Raw genomic sequence first — 18027 nt, 5'->3', positions numbered from 1 at the left:
AAAGCCTGAGCGTCCAGTCTCCAATACACTGGAGTAATTAATAGTCACTCACATGTCACTGTCACACGCCTAGATAAGATTTCCCATGCGTACACTGATTACACAAACACAAAACATAGGTCATAGACAGTCACACACACACGCGCTCAAATGTAAAATACACACCCAGAAAAACCTGTCATGATTATGCCACACATACAACGTACATCTGTATCCATTTATGCTTAACTGACACTTGACTGAGGTCAAGTTGCACAAAAAGCCCTTCATCCTGTTTTGCCACTCAGGAACAAAAGCTATTTTTTTTTTTTTCTCAAATTCATTTTTTTTTCCTCCAAGAGTCAAGATTGTTTAGAATAAAAATACAGTGCATTAATAACATACAATGCCTATGAAAATATATTTATAAAAATAAATCAAAAGGCATTATGAATAACTTTTCTTATAAATATATTTTTATTACACAACAGCATTGTGTACTGCCAGAATCATTTCACACAGATATTACAACTGATTAGAAAACAATTAAATACAGCATTTGAGTATGTCTCAGCAATATGAAGCACGCATTTGTAAGGTTTAAAGGGTTTCAAAGTGCAGTTCAGAGAAGGTGGTTGAGGGAGGGGTGGATCATGGGAGGTGTAGTCAGTAACGCTGTTGCGTTCGGGTGCGATTGTCAGCAGAGGCTCCTCGCCTACGCATGGTGACACCCACAGCCTCACCGGTCTGGTTCTGCAGGGATGAGAAGAGAGAGGGGACAGAGCAGTGAGCGGGTCACGTTAGATCCGGGGAACAGATCACTTCATCTCAACACATGGCCAGTACTCACAAGAGCAGGACCCACAGCAAAGATGCCCCTCACTGCTGGGATGCCACCAGCTGTGTCCTGCACATCTGTTAAATCAAGTAATCAGGAGGTATGAGCTAATGCACATGCACAACAAACAAGAAACATTCACAGGGTCGAATTAAAAGCTATTTGCGTTCACCTCAAATCTGATAAACTTATTAGCTTTGACTGAGTGGATTAAATGTACAGAATTTGAAATGAAACTGACATTGCAGCCGTTGATTCAGTCTCTCGAGTGACTGCAGGATCCTCTGCTCCTCTAGTGACAGAGCGCTGATGCTGAGGGACCGCACTCTCTGGCTCTGGGGACCAGCTGGACCGTTGCAGGGCTTATGGGTCTGAGCGTAGTCCACAACTTCAAGAGCACCGTCTGACACCTCTGGGCCTGTAACACGGGGAAAAAGAGTGTTAATGCTTGAACTCATCAGTTCAGTCTAAGTTTACTTCGGGTTTTACGCGTACGTGAGGGTCCGTGTTCAGCAAATTTAGTCACCAGAATAGTACGCATTTGTTTTGCACTAATCAATTGTTCCACAAGATGGCAACACTGGCACCAGCCGTTGTTTCACAGTAGAAAAGGAAACTAAAGAGATGGAACAACAACAAAATACTGGAGACTGCAACAACAACAGACGCACAGATTGACAAGCGCTTGTGTGAGGGGGTTATGATGAGATACACGCAACTTTAGTTTAAAAGAATACAAAGACATTATTATCGGTCATAACTTCTGGAGAAAAAAAGGACAGATGCTGGACATAGATGACATTTTCTAGAGCGCATGTGTCGATCGCCTGTGTTCACGCACTATCAAGTGAAGTATACTTTGAAAGGCTAGACATTCGACTGTGTGTATACGCTAGCTTACGCATAAAAAAATCTAAGTATACTTTGGGTTTTAAGGGTTTTACAATCTGTCTTTATATAAAGACAATTTCCCAGCTAACAATTTTATGTTCCCAGAACGTTCCCAGAGGTTCCCTTAAGGTTAGGGGAATGTTCCGGGAACGTTCCTTTTAAAATAACCTACAGGGAATGTTCCTAGAACATTCTTGTTTGGTTCCCAAAAAAATAACCAATACGGGAACGTTGGGGGAACGTTCTGTGTTTGCTGGGATATTGCAGTTTGATTGAAAAAACAAACCTGCCGTTCAAAAGTCTGGGGTCATAAAGAAAGAAATTAATACTTTCATTCAGCGAGGTTCATTTTATTGATCAAAAGTGACAGTAAAGACGTTTATAATGTTACAAAAGATTTCTCTTTCAAATAAATGCGGTTCTTTTAGAATTTTCATTTCATCAAAGAACAAAAAAAAAAAAGAAAAAGTATTCTGATTTCCACAAAAATATTAAGCAGCAAAAACTGTTTTCAACTGAGAATAATAAGAAATGGTTCCTGAGCTGCAAATCATCATATTATAATGATTTCTGAAGGATCATGTGACACTGAAGACTGCAGTAATGATGCTGAAAATTCAGCTTGATCAATTATATTTTAAAATATAGATATTATTACAATAGAAAACAGTTATTTTAAATTGTAATAATATTTCACAGGTTTCCCACATGTTCATATTCCAGGGTTTGTGACGCTCCAAAAATAAATGAATTAAAACATCATTAAAGTGGCTGTGCGCTAAAACGACTTCTGTGTCCCACGGGTAACCCTTTGACATGAGGGTAAATAAATAATGACACCATTTTCATTTTTGTTGATGATTTTTTAAAAACATGCTGCATTTTTAATGATGTTTGTACATGAGGTTGAACTGATTTTTCGTTCTTGCCTCTAGAGAAGGCCCATATATCCACATATGCTATCAGATATTGCTTTACATTATAAATTACCTTCACTGTCTGCTGTATAACCAGTTTTATTTGGGTGTTGAGTTTTTGGCACCGTGACCTGTTAAACCACAAATAAACAGTTATTGAAAAAACAAAACACTTAATTCAAAAATGTCAAAAAAGCCAACAGCAACATGGTTAATATAAACAACAATGTACTGTCAACATTGCATTTGCCCTTACACTACAAACTAGATCAGTGTAAAACTTCCAAGGGGGCTGCATTATTGAAATTACGATTATATGTATTTATTTCTATATTTAACATTTTCTTGCTTTCTAGTCCAGTAGTTTGAGAATAAGTGCATTTCTACCTGATGAGGACAGCTGGGCTTTCTCTGTGTGGTTCCTGCAGTTTGATTTCTGCTGTTCTTCACCATGCTACTCTCCACAGCCTGTCTCCTTATTGGACTTTTCACTGATTTACAGGGGAAACTCAAGATTAAAAAGCACATTCATATCCAAGCAGCATATTTCAGTGATCAGTGACCAAAGGTACCAATAAATCTCTGAAAAAGAATGTCTTGATGTATGGCCTCACAAATCTGTGGCTTTAATGTCTAAACATCTCTAGAGATAATTTTATCATTTATATTTTGCTGGCAGGGGCAAATGCCCTGTTTTTTTGTATGTAACCTATTGTAAGTCATTTGTATGTATAAAATGTATTATTAGAGGTTGTTTGACAAACCTATAGCCTCTTTACCGGAAGACAAGAAAAAGCCATCCATTCTTGAGGCTCCTTTGACACCATTGATCAGACTATCACCATTGATGGTAACATGGGACAGGCTGGCACTGACTTGAGGCAAAGAAGACAACGGGCCATTGTGAGCAAGAAAACTTTGAGGGTCACCTAAGTCAATTCAGAGAGAGAGAGAGAGAGAGAGAGAGAGAGAGAGACACAAGAAAGAACTGTAAGACAGTTCAACTAAAAGGTCCCAAAGTATGAAAGTCACTTCTACTGTTCTTGAGGTCTCTGTCCTCAAAATGTAGAGGTTTCCTGATGTTATAAAAATAATTGAGCCCTGAGGAACAACAGTCCATCATTAAATGGATCCATTTCAACAGAGTAGTAATCCCAAGTGGTGCATTGCTGTGCAGAGGGCCAAAGACAACTGACCGACACCAAAAAAGAGCCTTTACCAATGACTACTCTAGAAAAACATCCCTCAAGAATCGCAAACAAAGCCGTTGGACTCGCAGACACACAAAGGGAGCTCAGTTCTTTCAATCGACTCTCGTCTGGCTATATGACAAGGTGCAGTGAAAGTTCATGGGAAGCTGATGATTTTGTAATATGTTGCCGGAAAGTTTCTTGTCATTTGAAAGACACCTGAAAATGTGTCTTTTTTCCACAGCAGGGAAATAATCATTCCCAAAAATTTTAAAGGGAAGATGAAATGCAGAATGGGAAAATACAAAAAATAGGGAAGCAATAAATAGTTAGGCTGGAACGTGCAACATCATGTTCTAACCAAGCATGACAAGACAGAGAAAAGAAAATTATCAGAGAAAATGCTGCGCAATGTGACACATTACAACCAATCACAACATATTTAATATTTTATGATTTATAGCTACTAATGCAATCTATCTATGCATACTTTCATACATTACTTAGCCTATAGAAAAATGGTTGAAAATGTATCCAATAATGATAATGCATGTATTTGAGGAATACAAATTTAAATTATCATTGCAATGCATTTAAAATATTTTGCCCACTATAGATAAAATGATCATATATACTGCAGTGTAATGTATATTTATTTTTTGATATATGCAGTGTGCTTGATTATTACAATTAAAAATCTTCACCAATAATGCCCTTGCTTCCATTTATTACATTTAAATGATTGTTAATATATATAATCTTAATATATATATATATATATATATATCATTTAATATAAATATATATCATATATAATTGTATAAATATATATAATGTATTTATATATTGTACATTTATATATTTAATATTTTTGTGCATTAATATTTATTATTTATTTATATTATTTATTTATAATGTGGTTTTACCAATCTTGGCAGTGAAATACAGATTTTTGGTCTACCACAAAGAAAAGTTCCTTTTTAATGAAATTAAATACACAATTTTGTTGTGATCAGTAATTACCATAAAAGCCTGATTTATCTAATGTCATAAAAACATATGCACTTCATTTTTATCTTAAAAAAATTCAAAAAAAATTCAAATTTCAATAGTTTAATTATTTTTTGATTTTCATTATTTGATATGTCAGGCTTTGTAGGGTTAACATAATATCCACCGATGTATAGTGGGATTTTAAACCCACTTGGTTTAAAAAAAAACTAAAAACATGTTAGGTGATAAATACTCAGTTTGGGGTTTTCTTTACCGTCTTTGCTGGCGAGAGCACTCCGGACTCCATGCCACAGCATTGAGATCTCCTCATCTGTGGGAGTCCGGTCCAAACAGATCCCGTTTTCTCCACACCTGCGCCTGGGATTGTCTGCAAGGGCATCTGGAGGGGAGAGGGAACAGATGCTTGTCTCGTGGGTGTAGCTACAGTAAGGTGGAGCTGGATCTGTTCTGACGGTAGGCCGATGAACTATTGTCTGGCTCTCTGGAGTATCTTTACACAGGGCCAGATCCTGCACACCATCATCACAGCAGGATGCCTTGGAGATGTACACGGGACATTCGGCCAGGCCACACTCCACAACTTCAGGTTTTGGAGGGGGCCGAGGCACCAAAATCTTCCCCTGGGTCTTGGCCACATGTTGCGCTTCCCTGGCAGATTGCGGTCTGATGATAGTGCCCTTCCTGGCCCGGGAGGTAACGGGACACGAGCCGACTCTGCCTGAGCCTGCTCTCCGGGGAATCCGTGAGCCCCCAATGGAAAGGGCTCGTCTTTGAGAGGTGGGCTCTCTGATACGCTCCTGTGTACGGAGTTCTTGGGGCCCTACCTCTGTCCAGGCCTGTCTAGTGGATTGGGGCCCAGTGGGGACAGCAGAGGTCTTATTGGAAATGTTTTTTGATACCCCTGTGAGTGAATTCACATGGTCCGAGTGATCTGCCGAGAGCTGTTTCTGGGTTTGTTGGGGCAGGTTAGCTCGAAACACTCGGTCCACATCTTCAACTCCATCCACCTCATCAAACCAACGTAGTTTCTTCTTAATAGTCCTATTCTGCTCTGGCTCATTGAGTTTTGTCCTGGCCAGCTCCACGCTGTCCCGGATTAAAATGGCCACTTCTTTGGTGAAAAGCACATGGCCAGGGGTGTAAGTGAATTTGACATTTCCCGATTTGGATTTTAAATGATTTTTAAGAATCCCTTTCAAGAATCTGACGTTGTTGTTAAGGGTAGAGTCGGTCACGGGATTTGCAGATGTTCTGTTTGGTTCCTCAGTGCTTTTCAACATATTAGCCTTTGCCAATTTGGTGACATCCGTTTCATTATTAGGATCTGAAGGATGTATGCGTATACTCTCCTCCATGCTCAGCGGTTTGGATTCTCTCTTGAGCGCCGTGGCATCATCTACATCTGGATTGTGTTTATGCGACTGTGAGGAACTCAGTGCTTCTATTGGTTGCATGTTCAGGGAACTCGGGTCAGTCCGATAATTTATGCAAAGATGGGCAGCTGAGCTTGAAAAGGCTTTGAACGAACTGTTGCTGTGTTTGTATCTGCTGGCTGGAAGAGCCGGCTGTGTCTCTGATAAATGTTTATCATATTTCTCCTCCGGGATTCTTATCTGCTGTTTGGATTCAGACTTGAAGTCTTTAGTCAGACTTGAGAATTCCAGAGGTGTGTTTTCTGGCACGGCTTGCGTTCTGCAGTGGGCAACCACAGATGCTTTGTCTTTCAAAATCTTCCCTTGAGGGTTTCTGTCATTATCATGAGTTATCAAATGTGCTAAGTTCTGCTGCAACAACTCTTCTTGGCAACCAAGAGTAGACTGGGCGTTAAAGTTCTGCGATTGGTCCTTGGAATTATCTAATCTTTCTTGTGTGTGATTCCGGAGACTCCTGATTTCCTCTGCTGACTCATGATCCTTTGGTGAGAGTGAGCTGGGATTGAGTTTGCTTCTCTGGTTTAAGATCTCCTCTAGGAAACTCTTGGCTATAGAAGAGGAGGGGTGAGATGATGAACATGGGTTGTTGGACTGTCTCAACGGTGATTGAGGACTTTTGGGGTCTTGGAGCTTATAAGGATCCACAGGGAGGTAGAAAGACTGGGCACAGGTGATGCTCTGCTGGGAGCCACAAACCGGTGCAGTGTCAAGGCTCTTCTGAGGTTCTCCATTCTCTAAGCTGTCCAGACTAGACAGACTCTCTGTCTCACTATGTGGGGTATCAAGATACTCCTGAAAATCAATATAAAAACATTAGAGCACTTATGCACTGATACTGGCAAAGTGCTTTTTGGAGATCATGTTGCATGCATGCTGCAGAGGGATGGAAAGCAAATCATATAAATCATTCTAATATGCTGAAGAAACATTTCTTATTATAATCAATGTTGAAAACTGTTGAGCTGCTTAATATTTTTGTGGAAACTGTTTCTGTTTTTCAGGATTCTTTGATGAATAAAAGGTTAAAAAGACAGCATTTACTGTATTTGAAAGAGTATTTTTTTGTACAATTTAAAATGTCTTTAATGTCACTTTTGATAAATGTATTGCATCCTTGCTGAATAAAGGTATAATTTAGTGGTAGTTTAAATCAGGGGTGCCTGCAGGATTTTACCTTAGGGTACGCACAGAACTAGCAAAAAAATTACATTTGACTTGCCACACATGATGGCACGGTTTTCGACACTCTTGATGCTTTGAATCTTTTCCTGAAACAATCAGAGAAAAGCTTCATTTCTCAATCCCTACCCAATAGTTTTAGGCCTTTTTGCAAATGTTTCAATCAAGTTCAGCTGTTTTAGAGAGCGTTTACTAATTTTGAGTCTGGTTTTAAAGATTAACTACCAGTAGTATAATTTTTCGTGTGTGTAAAAAGCATCAAATAAACAAAACTAAATTAGCCAATCAGATTTATTTTCACACATACACACATTTGACTTTAAAACACACAAACGCACACCTTTATTTATTCTCATTCTCTCTTGCTTTCTCAATATGCCATGACTGTACACAGATAGACTAATATTCAATTAAAAAAATTATGTAAAAATAAAACGTACCACCCTCTCATGATACGCACAGTGCGTGCAGCCATATGGCTGTAGGTGTTAAAATATTACTTTTAATAATATATTACTTTTGTAAGATTTCAACATTTATGCAAGAGGATTGCAGTTTTAAGGATCTTTTGGATACAAGCATTAAAATCTTCTAAAAATGAAAAAATATAACAGCTTCCTAAAGGCATGATATTCAGACATTCCTATGAAGGGCATTTCATGAGTCTGACTACATTTGTGCACAGAATGGAACACTTTTCCAAGAATACCTAAGCCTAAAACCTATCCTATAAATAGGGTTATTACCTTCTGTGTCCTGCTCAGTGTATTAAATGATGTGTTGGCTGCAAGCCAGTGCAGGTAACATTCCAGCTGGTGTGTGTAAGAAGACATAACTGACTGTCTGAGAGGGAAAGAATGTTTGTTTGAGTTATAGAGATAGGGGAATGAGTATCTGTGGTTTCAATATGCGTTTGTGTGATTAAAGCCTCAGGATGAGCTCATCTCTTTAAAACACCTCAGTTTGTTCAGAAGATGCTGCAGCGTGTTGTGGCAGGATGAGCCCTGGGCTAAAAGTACAATGTTGGATTCGGATCTTAAAACCTTCACAATACTCCTTAAGCAAATACGCTTTTAACATACACATTCGCGGGCAAAGTAGTTGATCACAATTACAATCTTCCCACTGTAAAGAAACAAAAGCCAGTGTATGTATATTAACCTATACTATGTATGTGTTTTGTATTGTATTATGGATCCCTCTGGGTCTGAAAATAAAAATAAAGTTTAATAACCTGTGGATCGGCCTGCTCTTTTACTGTGGGAACAGTGTGTGTCTCCTGCTGCTGATTGAGGAAGAACAGCTGGTTGTTCCTGAAGCTGTCCTGTAGGAGTTTGGTGTAGGCCTCAGCTGCAGATAAGGCACGCAGGTGACGGGCGGCCCCTGAAGGCTTTGGGGAGGAAGTGCAGTTCCTGAAACAAACAAGTGGTTCAATGCAGGCCTTATAATGATCATGAACTTATTTGTATAGCATCTTTCTAACAAGTAATAAATGCAGCTTTACTATGAAAAGCATTACGACGAGCACTAAGAATATATATATATATATGAAGAGTTCAGATGCAAAAGCCTCTAAGTGCCATCTGAAATTTTCTTCTAGAATGATCATTTTTATAAAGCTTGTATATTTAAGTTAAGTAATTTCACTTAAATGACAATTAATAGGTAATTTGCATTGCCATTTAAGTGAAATGATTGAACTTAAATATACGAGCTTGATAAAAATGATCGTTCTAGAAGAAAATTTCGGAATTATATATATATACACATTATTACACCATTTTATGGGCTCTTACATTTTTTGCTTTCTTTCAAAATATTAAGCGAGCTGGCATCACTAATATCTATAATTGTACAGAGCTCTATGATAAAAAAAAAATTCTAAGTGCAGCCAAAATGATTAATATTTTAAATAACTATACAAAACATTATTTTAATTCATTCAAAATTTTCTTTTTGTTTACACTATTAAAATGCATTTAAATAGTTTTAAATGTCAGGAAATGTTGATTCATATATGACCAGACATATTCATATCTCAGTGTACTTGAATCTGTTAAGTTGAATTATTTTATTTAAAAAATAATTGAAATAATTGTCAAGATAGCTTTAACATGAAACATCACTGAATTCATGAAAGCTGTTACATAACATTACCAAAATGTATCTTCAACCAGTAATGATATATTGTCATGACAGCGATGTTGTACCTGGTAGTAGTGGAGGCACTGGGCAAAAACTGAGATTGATGGGTATACAAGAGTGGATTGCCTTGAATATGATATAGCGCTTCATCAAGGTTGGGTGTTCTTCTCTTAAAGGTTGCTGCAAAACACAAATCACTTTATTTAAATGATGGATGAGATGTGAGCACATACTGACTTAATAATAGTTCAAGAGATACAGAGTGCTTGTAGACACATGAATTAGGCTGCGTTTACACTGCAAGGCTTCATGCACAGATATGATCTTTTGATATTCACTTTTGATCCTACTGGTATCTGATATCTGTGTTTACATTAAATTATTATGTTGGTGATTGCTTTACTATGCGATGATCTATATAGGCTGGTGGTGCCATGATTACTTGCACGCATGGATAAGCTAAAAACTGTCATGGATGTTTGCAGCGCAAATTTCGACTGAACAGATTTAAACCGGGAAATAACAGCCATTTTTGTTTGTTATTTTATCTACGGTTTGTTAAGAAGTGAAATAAAGTAGCACAGTAATATTACACAGTATTTCTAATGAATTAACGAGAGAAAGAGAGAGAGATTGTGAGTGTGAATTACCTGCATCTGTACAGCGTCTCTATGTAATAGTGAAGCTGTGAGTTTAATTACAAACACAGTGTGTAAGTTATTACCTAATTGCTGAGAAATATAATGTAGCTTTCAGTAGCGAAGATGTTTCATTTATACATTCATTAAACAAGTTTCTATGATCCTGAATGTTTCTGTGTGAGCAATCTGTTACCAACATATACAGTTTCCACCCAAGCGTGCCACACAAGCCCTGAAAAGTGAAGCCAAAACGTCTCGATCGCCCCCCCCGGTGACTGGTCCTAGTATAGATCATAAGCCCCGCCTCCCTGTGTTATTCAACGGGACCTGAGACCAACTAAACAATTTAATTACACTTCAAATATCTTTATTCCGAAGGTGGTTTCTGTCATTTACTGTAGTTTTTATCACGCTGATGTAAATTCAAGTGTTTGTTTTTAAAATAAGTTGGTTTTTAGTTATTTATTTGATGCTATAAAAACGGTGGTGTGACGTCATGATTGACAGCTGTGATTGACAGGTTCTCTGAGCGAAGTAGTCACTGAAGCACCAACAGACTTTTTTTCGGGATCTTCGGAGGACTGAGGAGATTGGAGCTTTAAATGTAATATCTAAATTTCTATAATTAATTATTTCACACCGAGAGTAAGGGGGGGGGGGGGGCCTTGATTTCGCGGCTTTACTTCCTGATCACTACTGCGCAGGTCTGGTCCCGAGATCGCTACTGCGCAGACTCAAGCCCCAAGATGTCAGCATCATATCGGGACACTGGCGGCTTCACTTCTCACCAATGGAAGAGAGCGAAAGGGCGTTGTCCATATTTTTTTACAGTCTATGTTTCCACCTCAAAAGCTAGCGCATACAGACATGTCTGCTTCACAATGTTACATTAAAAAGCTATTTATTGTGGGCAAACATGTCCTTCGCCTTGGTATTCCAAGCTGAATCTGATATACGCACATATATGTAGGTCAGATGTCCAGATATCGGATATGTATCTGATTTTAAATCACATTTGGAAGTCGCTCAGACCGGACGAGTCCACTGTTTCATTGAACTTACCTGGTCTTTTCCTTTGGGATGGAGAGAGATGAGCTCTTTGGAAGTTCTCTGTGGCATCCTGGACCTTCTGATGGCGCTGCTGAAGAACATTCTCCCTCAATCTCTTCTCCTGAACATCCCACTGTTTCCTTCTCTCCTCAAGAGCCCTGGAGAGACCGCGAGATAAACAGTCAGACTGGAAGAAAATATATGCTGTTTTCGTGACGTCTGACAGTTAGACAATGCTTTGCACACAGAGTGCGCTCTTCAAGACATTATTCATTTGTTTTAAGATGAATGGATGAGAACTTTGGCAACTGCGAGCAGCATATCAAATGCATCCCTTGTTTTAAAGGGATGGTTCAGAGTAATTTCAACCTAGGATCCTTTGCACTATGACCTCGAGCCAAACACCCCCCAGAAGCTTTTTTTCCCCTTGGTTGAACATTATTTTTTTGTATTTTTTTTGTATTTTTTTTTTTTTGGTTGAACATTATTAAAGTTAGAGCTTATTTGGAGATATCAGCCGAATGGCTTAATGCAGGCGCTAATGGATCCTATGATGTATCTCGTAAATTACTCCACTAATAATGTCCAGAATGGCACCAAACTTCTACAGTAGTGCAAATAGGTTCTGTACTCATAAAACGAGGCATTGGAAAGTTTGTAAGTACATCAGGAGTTTATTTAAATAACACTTGCCTGATGGCTAATGCTACCGCTAACCCGGATGACGACGTCACTTCCGTGATTTGGGAAAAGCTCGTAAAAGTCCTGGCAGAAAGCGATGCATTTTTAATTATTTTTTCCGAAGTGTTGACAACTTAGTGTTAACTAATAATTATTGCAAACTGGTACTACCAACAAAATATTTGTGTATTCCTGGAAGTGGGCGTCGTTACACTGCATCCTTATGCATCGCTTTCTGCCAGGACTTTTATGTGCTTTTCCCAAATCACGGAAGTGACCTCGAACTCGAGCAGCATATCAAATGCATCCCTTGATTTAAAATGGAAATGAGACTTTAATCTAATTGGCAATATCAGCTCATTGTGCGTGCTGTCGTTATCTCAGACGTTTACTTTCCAGGGTCAACAGAAACCCGAGCCTTCTCTAACAGATGCATTTCAGCTAAATTCATTTGTTAATTGTACAGAAACCAGTGCATGCACATGCTGCAGAAACTAAATTATTAACATAAAAAGGTCAAATTATTTCATTAAAAAAAAACCAACACATATTTAAAAATAATATTTCAAGAGACTTATTGACCTTGACACAGTCATGAGGGTCTGCAGGAGTCCTATCTATGATATAAGTAAAAAAAGAAAGAAAATAATTTACAATAAAAGATTATGCCGAACTATTTTTAATGAGGCTTTTTTCTTTATTATGATATATAACCCTGATATTTTTAACTTTAAAATATCAAAATGAATGGTTGCACTTTATTTTACAGTATGTGCACTTACATGTACTTACCTAAGAAAGTACTGGTTAATATAAGGTAACTACATGGGTTAAGGTTAAGTTTAGGAGTAGGTTCAGAGTTAGTATCTAGTAATTACCCGGTTATTGTAATAACTATAATAAGTACATAGTATGGGGAACAGGACTGTAAAATAAAGTGCTACCGGGTCTAATTTTAGTACAGCATTTCAGTGAATGCATGAACTGCATTTTTTATGTATTTCTAAATAAATTGTGTGTGTGTGTGTGTGTGTGTGTTGGGAAGAGACACAAGGAAACCTAAACAGAGGTTTTGCCTTGACTCTATTTTTTTTTTTATGTCTTTAGGTTCCCAAAAAATATCAGACAATAATAAATGTCCTGTCATTGACACTCACATACTCATAAATCCTTTACATATCCTCTATATCTTTCAGGAATTATTTAATCACAACAAAAATAGCTCGGGATCTGTGTCTCAGCCTTCTCTGAACGCATTTATCTGCCTCACCATCACTGCCTTCTATAAAGAAACGTAACTTTGCTCTTAGAGCTTCTATTTCAAGCTGGTAAATCCTGGCTGACAAATAAAGGATTAAATAACAGTATCCGTGGCCTGTCGGGTAGCTTCACTTTCAGTGTGCACACGGATTGACCTGGTCAAACAGCCAGACTGAGTCATTAACAGCATGGAGACAGTTCTTAGCATATCTGACACTCACTGTCAACACCAAATTCAGCAGCTGTGCATTGCTTCTGATCTCTGCTACTCTTACCCTGCAGTCTTTTAGCATAGTTGCCTCCTTGGTGAATACGCTGACGCTAGTTTTTTCTTGTTTTTCCCACCTCATCTAAAAACAGGTCTCCAGAGACCAACAGGCTAGAGCTGTGCAGTTTGATATTCATGTCGCAATATATTCAATATTTTAGGAAATAAATGGGCAGTTGTATGGAAGCTTGTTTCCGCCACAGAATAAATTTTTTTTTAAGATAATTGCGATAATTATCTCACAATTGCGAGTTTACATCTCGCAATTCTGACTTTATTTCTCAGAATTGCGAGATATAAAGTCAGAATTGCGTGAAATAAAGTCGCAATTGCGTCTTATAAAGTCAGAATTCTGACTTTTTTTCTCGCAATTGCGACTTTATAACTTTAAAGAGATATAAACTCGCAATTATGACATCTTTTCTCAGAATTGTGAGATATAAAGTCAGAATTGTGAGATATAAAGTCCAATTCTAAGGGGAAAAAAATTCTTTTTTTCCCTTAGAATTGGACTTTATATCTCACAATTCTGACTTTATAACACGCAATTGCGACTTTATTTCACGCAATTCTGACTTTATATCTCCCAATTGCGACTTTATTTCTCAGAATTGCGACTTTATATCTCGCAATTGCGACTTTATTTCACGCAATTCTGACTTTATATCTCGCAATTGCGACTTTATTTCTCAGAATTGCGACTTTATTTCTCGTAATTGCGACTTTATTTCTCACAATTCTGACTTCATATCTCGCAATTGTGAGAAAAAAAGTCAGAATTGTGAGATAAAAAGACGCAATTATTATTATTTATTTATTATTCAGTGGCGGAAACAACTCCATACAGTTTACATAGTTATAAAGTTATCACTTATATGGGCAGCAATTTTTTCCATAAATATAAAATTATCTATTTAATTTGTTTTAAAGGGTTATGAATTTACATATTTCCCTAAAAATTGTATTTTTTCTTCACCAATTCAACTGTTTAATCAGGCCCTCAACAGGAAGTAAATACAACGTTTTCGTTATTTTAAAGGCACAGTATGTAAGTTTCGCCACTAGAGGTCGCTTTTTCAAAACAACAACAAAGGCGTAGCTTGATGATGCTGAGAATGAGCGTGGAATCATGAAGGTGATGATACACAGGGCAAGGTTTTGAGCAATGTTGCTGGGCAATCTTGCCGAGCGATTGTTGCTTGGGCACTTTCCCATTGAAAATGGGCAATACATTTATATCTGGATAATTTAGATCGGTCGTGGGCCCTGTGTCTCATCTGGTTGACCGTTGGCGTTGACGGCAACATTGCTCAAAAAGTTGCCCTGTGTATCATCACCTTGAGAGTTGTCGTCTTCACCTCTATAGCCGATGGAAAGCAATCCGACGGCACTCAGGTGGAAATCCTGTTCACGGGTGAGCTAATGTATTAAAGCTTTATTAACGTTACTGTGGTATTAAGCAGTATGAAATGTTCTGTAAATATTAATCTAAAACTACTTTTTTTGTCCGTTAAAATTAATTTGGCAGAACATTTGAAATGAAATAGTGAAATCAAAACAGTTGATTAAAAGAAAACAAAATGTTACAGTATCTCACAGCATACAAATGCATTAACCTAAGATCTGGATGCTGAAAAACATTCATGTAAATTAGTCGACCTCCCAAGTATAATCACAATAAGGCTTTCAACACAATCTGATTTATTTTTGACACACTTACTTTCGTCTGCGATTTGTTTCCAGGGAGAGCTTGCGAGCCCGAGCCCGACAGTGCCTCTGTTCTTTTATCAGTGCTTCCCTTTCATTTTCAGTCTCTTCATGTAAACCTAATCTAATGTTCCTAATGTGATGCAAAGTCAAGGAAGGTATAATTATCATCTGATGATATGCACAGCACATAATGACAAAAACACAACGACACAACAACAAAGAAATAACACACAAATAACAAACATATAACTAATATCTAATCATAGATGACATAATGGAATATAATATAATAATGATTATTATATAAATAAATAATACAGTACCAGTCAAAAGTTACCTGTGATACTTTTTTTCAGGATTAATTGAAGAATAACAAGTTTAAAAGAACAGAATTTATTCAAAATATATATATTTTTCTTTAACAATATAGCCCAAATCTTTACTATCACTTTTTGTTAATCAATTTAACACATCCTTGCTGAATAAAAAGTATTAATTTCTTTCAAAAAATGAACTGACCCCAAAGTTTTGAAAGGTTACAAAAAAATTCTATTTAAAATAAATGCTGTTCTTTAAAACCTTTTTATTCATAAAAGAATCCTATAAATAGCATCACAGGTTAAAAAAAATAAAAATATATATATATATATATTCTACCGTTCAAAAGTTTGGGGTCAGTAAGAATTTTAATTTTATTTTGGGGGGAAATAAATAAAATAAATCAATACTTTTATTCATCAAGGATGAGTTAAACTGATCAAAAGTTACAGTAAAGACATTTATAATGTTAGAAAATATTCTATTTTAAATAAATGCTGTTCTTTTTAACTTTCTATTCATCACAGAATTTAGAAAAAAAATTGTACACGACTGTTTTCCACATTGATAATAATAATGAATGTTTCTTGAGCATCAAATCATCATATTAGAATGATTTCTGAAGGACCATGTGACACTGAAGACTGGAGTAATGATGATGAAAATTCAGCTTTGATCACAGGAATAAATTTAAACAGTTTAAAATATATTAAAATAGAAAACAGTCATTTTAAATTGTCATAATATTTCACAATATTACTGTTTTTTTTATTTATTGTTTTTTTGATCAAATAAATGCAGCCTTGGTGAGCAGAAGATACTTCTTTTAAAAAATCTTACTGACCCCAAACTTTTGAACGGTAGTGTAGCCTAATATATATATATATATATATATATATATATATATATATATATATATATATATATATATAGCAGCTATATATATGTTAAGCAGCACAGCTGATTCCAACATTGATAATAAATCATTATATTAGAATGATTTCTGAGGATCATGTGACACTGAAGACTGGAGAGTAATGGCTGATGAAAACTCAGTTTTGCATCACAGATAATTCCTACTTAGCTATGGTATCTATATGCCACGATTAATAAATAAAGCCTGTTGTGTAAGTACTGTAGTTTATACGCCACAAGTAAAACTATAGGAGAACAATCACCTTACATTGACGCTGGTTGTTCAGACAAGGAAAAGGATACGAGTAGTAAAGTGTGTCTTCCAGGACTGGCATCCCGAATATCAGGATGACACGCTGATGACAGGTCTCAACACCACACGTCACGTCTCATCCATACAACAGAAGCTGCATCCTATTGACGTCGGAACGAACGCGCAAACACATAACTGGCCAAAGCTAAATGTATATGCTTTGGTAAAAAATATTGGTGCTCTAAAGAATGAGAGTAAGATGAAAACAAGCCAGCCAGTGAGACAGCTAAACACAGACAGAAAGCGCAAAACCTATGACTTTATAACTTCCTGTAGTTTGATACTTGATAGACCAAACCCGAGTGTATGCTATCTTGACATTGTTTTAAATTAAAGCAGGCAAGGGTAAGACTTTATCGTCGTTCGCTGCCGCTGAAACAGTTACGCCATGTCGGTATTTGGTAACCATCGACGCACTTCCTTGACAACTGGCAGAAACTCACGGTGGAGGAGGCGCGGTCACGTCTATCAGAAGCGACTGATGCTAATCACTCTCTACACTGCTGACACCTGCTGGATGCGAATGGAATCGACTCATTTACGCGAATCGATTCTTTGCTATATGGGGAGGCTGCAGACCTGGAGCCGGTAGATCTACGCCCCTAGCAGTTTTACGCCCCTGGCAGTTTTACGCCCCTGCTGTTCCTGATGCGTCCAGTAGGGGGATATGCTGCGAAATAACACCATTAAATCGATGCTCAAAACTTACACAATAATAACCGTCCAGTTCATAGATTTTGCCCGAATTTGTGGTTTTTGTTAATTTAAATATTAAACGTTTTAGTATAAATCTGCACTGCACAATGGATTAAAATATCTCTAGATATTAGGTTGGGCTTCACTCAGCCTATACAGAAGACTATTTGTTTTCATGAATTAAAAAATAACACACATAGTTGGATCAGATGACAAGTAATGATATATGACCTACTATAGAATAGTTAATTGAATATTGAATACATTAATATTGAATAAATAGTAATAATAATAATACTAATTAATAATAATAGAATATTCACTGTATGTTTTTATACAGGAGACTGAGTGAAATATGTTGTTGTGAATTTATATAAAGTTACAATTAGATATTAAACATATTTAGCCCATTAGACATACAGCACCGTGTAATCATATGGATCCTGGATTAAATATCTGCTGTACTATTCACTTAGTCATCATACAGCTACAAAACAGTGTCCTTCATAGCATTTTATGAAGACAAACACAATTTATCCCTTTTCTAAAATTCCAAGGGCCATTTATAAGAAAGAGACAATATTTTTGT

General features: G+C 36.9%; 1 protein-coding gene across 2 annotated transcripts; it reads right to left on the bottom strand.

The window, feature by feature from the left end:
- Positions 1-435: 435 nt before the first annotated feature.
- Positions 436-17295, bottom strand: cep126 (centrosomal protein 126). 2 transcript variants are annotated; one of them, XM_082182473.1, is made up of 13 exons: positions 16733-17295; positions 15207-15326; positions 11290-11435; positions 9652-9766; positions 8676-8853; positions 7471-7530; positions 5083-7054; positions 3390-3554; positions 3013-3116; positions 2699-2756; positions 1059-1235; positions 830-894; positions 436-732 (listed from the first exon to the last, which is right to left on the bottom strand). In XM_082182473.1, exons 1-13 carry the CDS (start codon positions 16762-16764, stop codon positions 646-648), a joined length of 3279 nt encoding a protein of 1092 aa, XP_082038599.1. In that variant the 5' UTR covers positions 16765-17295; the 3' UTR covers positions 436-645. The 2 variants fall into 2 exon arrangements, with proteins under 2 accessions (XP_082038599.1, XP_082038600.1); XM_082182474.1 differs by lacking the exon at positions 7471-7530.
- Positions 17296-18027: the final 732 nt, after the last annotated feature.

Source organism: Leuciscus leuciscus (assembly GCF_965113295.1).
Source record: "Leuciscus leuciscus genome assembly, chromosome: 10".
Taxonomy (NCBI): domain Eukaryota; kingdom Metazoa; phylum Chordata; class Actinopteri; order Cypriniformes; family Leuciscidae; genus Leuciscus; species Leuciscus leuciscus.
The sequence above is the reverse complement of the archived record's forward strand: the minus strand, read 5'-3'. Positions and strand labels throughout refer to the sequence as shown.

What these genes read in the sequence shown, in the direction of transcription:
- cep126 (XM_082182473.1), bottom strand. Translation starts at nt 16,764, where the DNA reads ATGCCAGTCCTGGAAGACACACTTTACTACTC. An exon ending in AGCCCAGCTGTCCTCATCAG is followed by an intron (nt 2,757 to 3,012) that starts GTAGAAATGCAC and finishes GTGGTTTAACAG; the next exon opens with GTCACGGTGCCAAAAACTCA. An exon ending in TTATACAGCAGACAGTGAAG is followed by an intron (nt 1,236 to 2,698) that starts GTAATTTATAAT and finishes CCCGTGTTACAG; the next exon opens with GCCCAGAGGTGTCAGACGGT.